This window comes from Mauremys reevesii, linkage group 3 (genome assembly GCF_016161935.1).
Source record: "Mauremys reevesii isolate NIE-2019 linkage group 3, ASM1616193v1, whole genome shotgun sequence".
NCBI classification, from domain to species: domain Eukaryota; kingdom Metazoa; phylum Chordata; order Testudines; family Geoemydidae; genus Mauremys; species Mauremys reevesii.
The window spans coordinates 143,363,412-143,373,680 of NC_052625.1; the positions used below are offsets into that span (position 1 = coordinate 143,363,412).

At 46.3% G+C, this 10,269-nt stretch overlaps 1 protein-coding gene across 5 annotated transcripts in view; it reads right to left on the bottom strand.

Moving 5' to 3' along the window:
• Positions 1–9,506, bottom strand: part of CFAP206 (cilia and flagella associated protein 206) — a 31,729-nt gene extending 22,223 nt beyond the window's left edge. The window contains exons 1-6 of one of the 5 annotated variants that reach the window (XM_039530075.1): positions 9,381–9,500; positions 8,802–8,876; positions 5,351–5,459; positions 5,025–5,108; positions 4,209–4,299; positions 27–215 (exon numbers count right to left, since the gene is read on the bottom strand). In XM_039530075.1, coding sequence (XP_039386009.1) covers positions 27–215; positions 4,209–4,299; positions 5,025–5,108; positions 5,351–5,458 — 472 coding nt within the window. In that variant the 5' untranslated portion in view covers position 5,459; positions 8,802–8,876; positions 9,381–9,500. Of the gene's footprint in view, positions 1–26; positions 216–4,208; positions 4,300–5,024; positions 5,109–5,350; positions 5,483–8,801; positions 8,877–9,374 lie in introns of those variants that run through there. The other 4 variants (XM_039530076.1, XM_039530079.1, XM_039530078.1 and 1 more) reach the window with 4 other exon arrangements.
• Positions 9,507–10,269: the final 763 nt, after the last annotated feature.

Consider the following 10,269-nt stretch of genomic DNA (forward strand, 5'->3'; position numbering starts at 1 on the left):
ATCAGATACTTTGACTGATTACTGACCTGTTGCCTCCCTAACAACCTTGATGTCTGTAGGGGATCCGAGGCCAGAGCGTAGCAGAACATAGCTAACAATCTTTCGGTAAATGCTCTCCAGCTCTTCCCGTGTACGAGCACGATTATCTGTGATTTCTCTGCCCACAGGGGCCAGCCTGGCCTCTAGAATGCGATGCTGCTCATTAAGTAACTCAACTGGGAAGGAAAGATATTTGAGAAGTGCTATGTTACAGCCAAATATTATTCTCATTTTTGGTCTAACCTATGTAGAGTAACATAATTTTCACTGGACTGACCATGCTGTTTGTGCATTTTGGGCCTGCTCCAAATCCCAGTGGCTTTGGATCAAGCCCTTAGATTTGCTAATTTTAAAAATCCACTATGAAAGCCAGTCCTAGGCAGCAAAAGCTTTCAAATAATTTTCGCAGTTTACCCTGATGCCCTATGAATGTCCCATGCTTCTCAGCTCTCCCTGTCCCAGGAATATTGCATGTCACCGTGACTCTTATTCTCCTCCTTCTCTTTTCCTGTTCCCACTCAGACCTTCTCTGCCATTTTAAGTCACTGGGAGTGGGCACTGATCAGAGACAACATACAATATTTATATATAATAGTCAAAGACAAGTATCTGCCTAATTCACTGGGATTGTAATATTTCTATTTTATGAAATAATCTCTGAACTATGCAAACTCAAGCCATTTAAAACAGACGGTCCAATAATGCTGATCCTTCTCAATTGTGAAAATCAACAAATGGACAAATTCTGCTCTCAGGTCACACAAGCGCAGGTCTAGAGTAACTGCACTGAAGTCAATGGACCAGTGTAACTCAGGGCTACACTTTTGCAGCGCTGCAGCAGCAGCAGGTGAAACACTCTGCAGCGCTGCCGCCAGCGCGCTGCAAAGCGCCAGCAGCCCAAAAGCGCCAGTGCGCGCCAGAGCCCAGCGCTATTCCCCTATTCCCACAGGAGCTGGACAGCGCTGGGAGGCTGGGAGAGCCGCTGCGCGCGCGGCTAGCACTAGCGCTCAAAGCGCTGCGCGCGCTAGCGCGCGCGCGCAGCGCGAAGTTTAAGTGTAGCCATAGCCTCAGAGAAAAAATTGGTTCAAAGAACCTAGAACGTTGCCTTTCTATAAAGGTAAATCTCTCTCTCACTTAAAAAAAAAAGTGAATGTGTTCTGGTTTCCAAGTCCATTATACATTCCTTCTGTGTTATATCCATGCTGTAATACTGTACTTCCCATGATAGACCTTGTGGCACTCTGTACCTCAAACCAGCACTTTGGAACCCCCATATTCACCACTGTCATGTAATTATGATATGTTTTATACAAAGTATGCCATGTAAGATATATAGGAAAGGTCATGATCTGCTGAAACCCATTGTTCCATCAAAATATGTATATTATTATGAGATTTTGCTGTACGGTTGTTATTGAAATATGTTCTAAATTTGGGAGTTGTCCCTTGCTAGTTCTTCAGTGACAACAAAGGAGGTGATCCACACCCAGGTGGGCGTTAAATGACCATTAATCAGCAGGGGAGTTGTAGACAAGGGATTTACAATTCTGTAAGAGAAGCACCACACAATGGGGATTGTTCAACCCTGTGACTAAACAAGGCCCATCATAGAATATCAGGGTTGGAAGGGAGCTCAGGAGGTCATCTAGTCCAACCCCCTGCTCAAAGCAGGACCAATTCCCAACTAAATCATCCCAGCCAGGGCTTTGTCACGCCTGACCTTAAAAGCCTCTAAAGAAAGAGATTCCACCACCTCCCTAGGTAACCCATCCCAGTGCTTCACCACTCTCCTAGTGAAAAAGTTTTTCCCTAATATCCAACCTCAACCTCCCCCACTGCAACTTGAGACCATTACTCCTTGTTCTCTCATCTGGTACCACTGAGAACAGTCTAGATCCATCCTCTTTGGAACCTCCTTTCAGGTAGCTGAAAGCAGCTATCAAATCCCGCCCCTCCCCCCCGCCATTCTTCTCTTCCGCAGACTAAATAAGCCCAGTTCCCTCAGCCTCTCCTCATAAATCATATGCTCCAGCCCCCTAATCATTTTTGTTGCACTCCACTGTACTCTTTCCAATTTTTCCACATCCTTCTTGTAGTGTGGGGCCCAAAACTGGACACAGTACTCCAGATGAGGCTCACCAATGTTGAATAGAGGGGAATGATCACATCCCTCAATCTGTTGGCAATGCTCCTACTTATACAGCCCAAAATGCCGTTAGCCTTCTTGGCAACAAGGGCACACTGTGACTCATACCCAGCTTCTCATCCACTGTAACCCGTAGGTCCTTTTCTGCAGAACTGCTGCCTAGCCACTTGGTCCCTAGACTGTAGCAGTGCATGGGATTCTTCCATCCTAAGTGCAGGACTCTGCACTTGTCCTTGTTGAACCTGATCAGATTTCTTTTGGCCCAATCCTCTAATTTGTCTTGGTCCCTCTGTATCCTATCCCTACCCTCTAGCGTATCTACCACTCCTCCCAGTTTAGTGTCATCTGAAAACTTGCTGAGGATGCAATCCACGCCATCCTCCAGATCATTAATGAAGATATTGAACAAAACTGGCCCCAGGATCGACCCTGGGGGCATTCTGCTTGGCATGCTTGGGCTAGTTTCTTTGCAGGGACATGGACTAAAACTATGTCTTCATTGCACTTTCATCGTTAAAACTTCTGTCAGTCAGGGGTGACAGAAACACACCCATGACTGACAAAAGTTTTAATGACAAAATGCGCCAGTGCAGACAGTACTTTGTTGGTGGGAAAGCTACTGCCCCTCTTTGGGGGTGGTTTTATTTTGCTGGCAGGAGAACTCTCTCTTGCAGCAAAGAGCTGCTATACAGCGTATGTTACAGCGGCCTGGATGTAGCAGCACAGCTGTGCCACTGTAAGGTACGAAGTGTAGACATAACCTAAGAATATAAAATAAAGGACAGTGGCATTGTGCTTTTACTTTTCCCCTCCCCCACCTACACTGGAAGCAACAAGAACGCTTGTAAAACAAAGCCTTGAACTGAGGAGACTGGTCTCAGGCTTAAAGGGAAAGCCTGTGTATTAAGGACTGTAACCAACCTGTAACATCCAGAGGGGTGAGAAAACTGCTTGATCCAAATATTGTTCAGTCTAATAAGGTTCAGGATTTAGACTGCATGCTTACCTTTTATTTTCCTTGGTAACTATCTCTGACCTTTAGTGCCTACTACTTATAATCACTTAAAATTGATCTTTCTGTAGTTAATAAATCTGTTTTATATTTGATCTAAAACAGTGTGTTTTGGTTAAAGTGCTTGGGAAATCTCAGCTCAGATTACAAAGGCCAGTGTGTATCCTCTCCACACTGAGGGAAGAGTCAGACTGGGTAATGAATTTACACTGGTCAGGCTTCTGACCTGGGCAAGACACTACAGTTCTGTGGTGCATGGCTGTGGGCTTTGCAGGTGTGCTGGTGCCTTTCTCTGTGCAATTCGTGAGTGGCTCAGGAAGCATTAATGCAATTTAGCTAGTTGTGGAGCTCCACATGCTGTTGTACTGAAAGATAACAGCGCCGGGAGAGGTTTGGTGCTTGTCACTAGCAAAGTATTGTGAGAGAGAACCCAGGCTGGAGAGTTAAGGGGGCACAGCGGTACCCCAGTTCAGGTTGTACCCCAGGGAGCCTGTCACAGACCTATTCTATTATCTACCCAGGTTCTTACTGCATCCACCCCTGAGAATCGAGTACAGTGTTCAAAGACAACTGAAATGATTATACTGGAGCTCAAAATTTCACCAATTTTTTTTTAAAAAAGGTAAGTCAAATGAGTTGAGATGCTGTATAGCACAGCAGACTGAACACAGGCCTGGGAGCCAAATTCTCCTGAGTTCTTATTCCAGCTCTGCTACTTACTTATTCTGTGGCTTTGGGCAACACCTTTGCCTCAATTTCCTCTAAAACAGGGAAAGTAATACCTAGCTTCAGGTATATTGTGAGAATTCTTTTTTAAGTAGTAATTTAATTTACAGCCATATAGTTTTGCCTGCACTTTCAAGTTCATTTTATTATCTTATTTTGCTTTGCTGTCACATGCATATAGTATGCTAATAAAGATTAATATTAAAATACAGATGAGTCAATATAGTTAGATACAAGTTTTATTATCTGACACTCATACTTAATATTTGTACATATTAAAATTACCTCGGTTTGTATAATTCATATCAAAGTAAACTTGCATCTTAATAGTGTCCAGGGATAGATTTGCTGCATCAAGAAGTCTACTAACACAGAGCTAAGAAGAGAGTTGTAAAAGTTAATTCTTTCTAACCACTTAGAATTTTCTGAAACATCAATAGCAATGTTACCATTCTGACAGCAGCAACGGAGCCTTCCTCTCCCCATTCCCCATTCTCCCAACAAAACATGATGAATAGGTATATACCACCCCTAGGAAATGCAGAATCCATTCTTGACTACAGAACCATGAGAATGAAGTATGATGTTAGTTTTCAAAATGCTTTAAAGGAATCTTAGGAAATTGATCAGGTAGCTAAAAATCACCAACCTACAAACTGGTATGATTTAATATTTGTTAAGTGCTGATAGGATGTTCGGTGCTGTATAGAAAAATCTCCTACTGAGACTGATTAGCAATTAAAGATGCTTTCAATATTTCTGTCTGCTATTCTCAGTCTCTCTCTCCCTGCTCCAATATCTGGTTATACTGTAGCTCCAGGAAGCAAAAAATATTTCATTCATCTAATCTTCAAATACCTTCTAATAATTATGTTGAGATCTCAGTAATTTACCATAACATCACTTTAACAAGTAGTTAGATTGTTTAGATTTCCCAGTGCATATACAACAATACAGGTGGCTTTGAATAATTGTATATGTTAGCCTGTGGATGGCAATGGCAGGTATGTTCTGTTACTATAAATACAGAGCAGATATTTAAGTTTTATTTCTACACAAGTATGTAAAGTTTCTGAACTTTTGGAGAATTTTCAGAATTACCTTAATAAGTTTTTGCACATCATTTTTTGTGAGAGTTCGATCCACATTAAACTCATTCCTTGGATCCAAAACGACAGCTTTCACCTGCAGATTAGCAAAAGATGTTATTAGGGGGACTACTCACAGTGAGTAAAATTACAGTAAGTCCTAGCAAGGCTGGAGCCTAAGAACAGAGTTTGAAAATTGTGGCCAATATGCGCAACTGCTAAATCTTTATACTTGTCTGTTTAGTGAAAATGATGTTATTAATTGTAGAGGGATATTAACATGACCTGAAGGCATTTAAACAAAATAATAAATGGCTAAAATATAAATTGTGTTCTTACCATGAAAGCCACCAAGGTTTCAGACACAGTTTGCCCTTTCATGGCACATTCTTGTCCTATTTCACGAATTATATTCTTTATGACACTTTCAGCCTGAGAGTGAGACATTCTGGACCAACAATACATTAACAGGTTTGATGTTTATTACAGTGCATCATACATTTGTCTTTCATTCTCTGTTTTCCCCACTGCAACATTTACTGACAATAGTGAGATTACATATTCTCTTCTAATGCCCCCAGCCTCTTAAATTTTCAATAACAACTTGACTAGGTAGCAGAGATGATTTATGGTTCACTGGACCACAAGTGACAAGAATATTTCCAAACAATAAGAAACTAACACAAAACAAGAGTTGAAGGAAAAATACAAAAACTGATTATAAAAGGTTAACCCAGATAGCTTTTATCTGACAGATGGAATATTTCTTATTAGATGAACAGGACTAACTCAGCAATCAACACAAAAGCAGGTAAAAATGCATCAGCTTTAAGGGAACAAAAATATTTTTCACATCAGCTGAGGTCTCCTTGGAAGCTGAGGGAACAAAAATCTCACTACAATCATTAACAGTACCTCTGACACCACTGTTCCCTCTATTTTTTTACATCCATGTGCGGAATGAATTTTGTTATGTGTACCAATATGGAGATGATGTATGGCAGGGGTGGGGCCAAGGAGTTCAGAGTGTGGGAGGGAGCTGAGGGCTGGGGCAGAGGGTTGGAGTGAGGGGGGATGAGGGCTCTGGCTGGGGGTGCGGGCTCTGGGGTGGGGCTAGGGATGAGGTTGGTGTGCAGGCTGCCCCAGGGCTGAGGCGGGGAGAGAGAGGACTCTCCCAGCCCTCTCTCACTGCAGCAGCTCAGGGCCAGGGGAGAGGCATCTCTCCCTGGCAGCTCCGGTGGTGCTGGGCTTGGGGAGAGGTGCCTCTCTCCATACACGGCAGCTCCAGCGGGGCCAGGGGAGGGGCGCATCTGTCCCCACCCACAGCAGCTCCTGCTGGGTGGGGATGGGCCAGACCACCTCTCCCTGCCTGCGCGGCCCTTGTAGCCTGCTGTGCAGCTGCGCAGCTTAGAGGGAACTTAGTCTGATATGTGAGGCAGAATTCTGACCAGGACAAGTAAATACCTCTTGTTTGTAGATTAATGGCAAATTATTGAACTACAAGTTATCAACCCCAGGATTCCAATGACAGTTCTGAGAACTTTCAGTTTTCCATGTGTTTAAGAAATGAAATAAAATCATCACTTAATTTGACAGATGATTAGGAATTCCAATTATTAGGATCAGGAGACTGGTAAAAGGATGTTAAGCCTTCTACATAATAAATTCAGCTCTAACCTGGTGACTGAATATTGTTATCCTCTGATGCATATTCAGTGTGAAGGGAGTGTTGGTCTCAGTTCAGTTCCTAGTTATCAGGTGCCTTCAGTCAGAGCTCATTGAAATATAGGATTTTTTTTTCTTTTACACATTTTTGTGAAAAATTTGTCTCTAATTTTTCCTACAATAATTCTGTTAGGCCTGAATAAAGATATAGCAGACAAAACAGGCATGCCAACCTGACTGAAGAAAGGCTAACAGAGGTTTCTGGGTAATCCCAGAGTGGAAAAAATACTGAAAAGCAGCATTGTCTCACAAAGCCCTGGAAAAGAGTAAGATAAGTGAGGGGCTGGTACCAGCTGTGTTGTGTTAGGAATAGTGTCTGAAGAACTGATAAGGACCCTAACTGATAAGGACCCACAGTTCAGATTCTAACTCCCTGGTTATCGGCTTGTTTAAAACTCCCCTGCATTCCTAACTTTTGGTGCTTGTTAAAATATTATTAATAATCTAATGCTGTAAACATAAAGACTAGACATGTGTGTATATTAAAAGTGTCTAGTTTCCAGTTGTTAGACAAAGGGGGGTGGGTTGCTCAAGTGAACGATGTATGACGTAATAAAACTGTCTATATAGGCTAATACTAAGCTGTAAAGAGGAGCTGGTTCTCTCTGGAGGCGAGCTGTTCTCTATTGACGCGTGCACTTGTCAATAAAGAGCTTCTGATCGGATCTTGCTGGTGTTGCCTGTTTCTCTGTGGTCAGACAACGAACTTCGCTGTCGGGGTTAGAGTCCCTGACAATTCCTAATGTAATTTTTTTTAATCAAGTCTTCTCACAATACACTATAGTTGGCACCAAATCACATCATTCTTAGAAATCTCAGAAAAGGTCATGGAAATGTAACTACACTCATACCCTATAGGGGTAACTCCAGAATGAGGTTTGAGCTGCCAGAGCCAGATTAATGCAGGGACTTTAGGGGTTGCAGCTCAGGGCCTCGGGGGGCCCCACAAAAATAAATCCATAATTTATTTATTGATCAATCCTGGAGCCTCTGCCAGTTGATCGCGATCTCTGGGCTGCTAAAAGTCCAGCAGTGCAGCTGGGCTCAGGCAGGCAGCCTACATGCTTTGGCCCCATGCCGCTCATGGAAGCAGCCAGCTTGTGGCATGTGTCTGCGGCCCTGGTGGTGGTGGGGGGGGGGGGGAAGGAAGCGGCTCTGTGCGCTGTTTCTGCCCCCAGCACTGTCCCCACAGGCGCAGGCAGCACACAGAGACACACTGTCCTCCTCTCCCCAGGGGCACGCAGAAACATGTCAGGAGCCAGCCGCTTCCAGCAGCGACATGGGGCCGTGACATGCAGCCTGCCTGAGCCCTGCTGCGCCACCAGCAGGGAGCTGCCTGTGGTAATGCCTTCTGGCCGGAGCCTGCACCTCACACCCCCTGCTGCACCCCAACACCCTGCCCCACATCAGAAACCTTTCCTGCACCAAACTCCCTCCCAAAGCCCGCACCCTCTCACCCCCTCCCAAACTCCAATCCCGTCCCAGACCCGAGCCCCCTCCAGCACCCAAACTCCCTCCCAGAGCTTGTACCCCACACCCTCTCCTGCACCCCAACACTCTGCCCAAGCCTGGAGCCCTCTCCTCCACCCAGGGCCGGCTCCAGTGTTTTTGCTACCCCAAGTGGCCCTTCGGTGGCGGGTCCTTCCCTCTCAGGGGGACTGAGGGACCCGCTGCCAAATTGCCGCCAAAGAGCCGGACATGCCACCCCTTTCCGTTGACCGTCCCACGCACCTGCTTGCTGCGCTGGTGCCTGGAGCCGGCCCTGCCTGCACCCAAATTCCCTCCCAGAAAAAAACTAATACAACAGCTGTTCTAAGGTAAGAAGTAGGCTATTTTGAATTAACTTAACTATATTCTAAATGTTTTAAGACTGAAATGTAACCACAGAATGGCTTTATGTTAATTAAAAGGCAAGTTTAGTATAGCATTAATAGCCTCCCTGCCGTAATTGTGATCATTTTGTTTTCAATTAGGAAAAAGACTTGTATACAAGGGCCCCACAAAATCTGTTAGTCCTGGGCCCACAGGACAGTTAATCTGGCCCTGATTGCTGCCCACGCTGTACCTCTTCTGAGAGTAAACACAGGACTCCAGTGACCAGGGCCATCAACCGGGCACGTTTCACAAGCACAAAACTCACCTGAGAAGTAAAACAATTTAATACAAAATATGTTTATGTTTCTGCAAAACTATATGTTCTAGGCACGCCTGTTACCCCCGATAAATAGAGTTACAAGGGGTCCAGCTCGACTCGAGAACAACCGCTGGTTCTCCCTCAAGGCCGTCGGGCGCACCCAGGCGGAGCGGAGCGGAGCGCAGGGAGGGTCAGGAGGGGACATGGCGAGTTCCTCTGGCTGCCTCCTGCCCCGCGCGCCGCAGCTCCCGGCTGGGCGGGGACACTCCGCGAGGAAGCGCGCGCAAATTGCCCCTCCTCCGCGCATTTTGCGCGCCCCTCGCTGCACGTACAACGCGCACGCGCGGGGGGGTCTTTTTGCACCAGGGAAGCGGCATTTCCCCCCCGGGAGCCTGCGCGACGCGAGCGCCCTGTCCCCCAGCCCAGGGAGCCCTCTTTACCCGACCCATTGAGAGATTCCCAGCCGCCACGGCTCCCCTGGCCCTGCTCCCCGCCCCGACCTGCCTCTACCCGGACAAACAGCAGCGTCCTGCCCCAGTCGGGCTAGAGAGCGGAGGCTCGTCCTCAACCGGCCGCCCGCGTTTCCATGGAGACAGAACGCGGCTCCCCAGCGGGCGGGGCTGCTCTCCGAGCCGGGCAGAGCGCGCGGTGATTGGCGGGTGGGCGGTAACTGCTGCCCCATTGGTTGTGGCCGGAACACGGGCGCTCGAGGGGAAGGGCCGTTCAGTCTGCCTGGCTGCCCCCGCTCCTCTCGCCCCGCAACCAACCCGCTGGCGCCGGCCGGGCCCTGCAGCGCCTCCCACCCGGCAACGCTGCTCCGCTGCGGAAGGCGGAGCCGGAGCCGGCCCTGTCCGTTTCACAACCTCCCTTGTGCAAATCCGAGCGCCGAGCGGCGTGGGCCCCTGCTGGCGCTGCCTGGCTTCCTTTGAATGATGGGGCGGGCTTGTACCGCAGCCACAGGGCCCTGTGTTTTCTGTTTACATTTTAGTTATTTTCCCCCGGGAATGTATTGGTGTTTATTGCTGCAAGAACAAATCGGTGCAAAAAACTTAATATTTTTTCCGGGTAAATAGTGGAGTTTATTTTGGTGGACGGAAGGACGGGGGCCGGGTATTTAGGAGCTTAATGGTTTGGTGAACGGAATTCAGTGTGGTTTGCTGCACAAGTAAAACAACTCAAAATAGTGTGCCACCTCCGAGTTTAAGAAACCATATATCCAATCCCCAAATAAAACTTTTCATTTGAATAAACAGTTTACTATTGTAGGCTTAGAGCTGTTAGCCTGTAAATGTTTACATTTAATAATTGGGCCACGCCATTTGCAGCGCATATACTCAACTTCATCCTTTTCTCCTGGTTTTTTAAAAAACTTTTGAATACAGATTTTCATTCTGTTTTA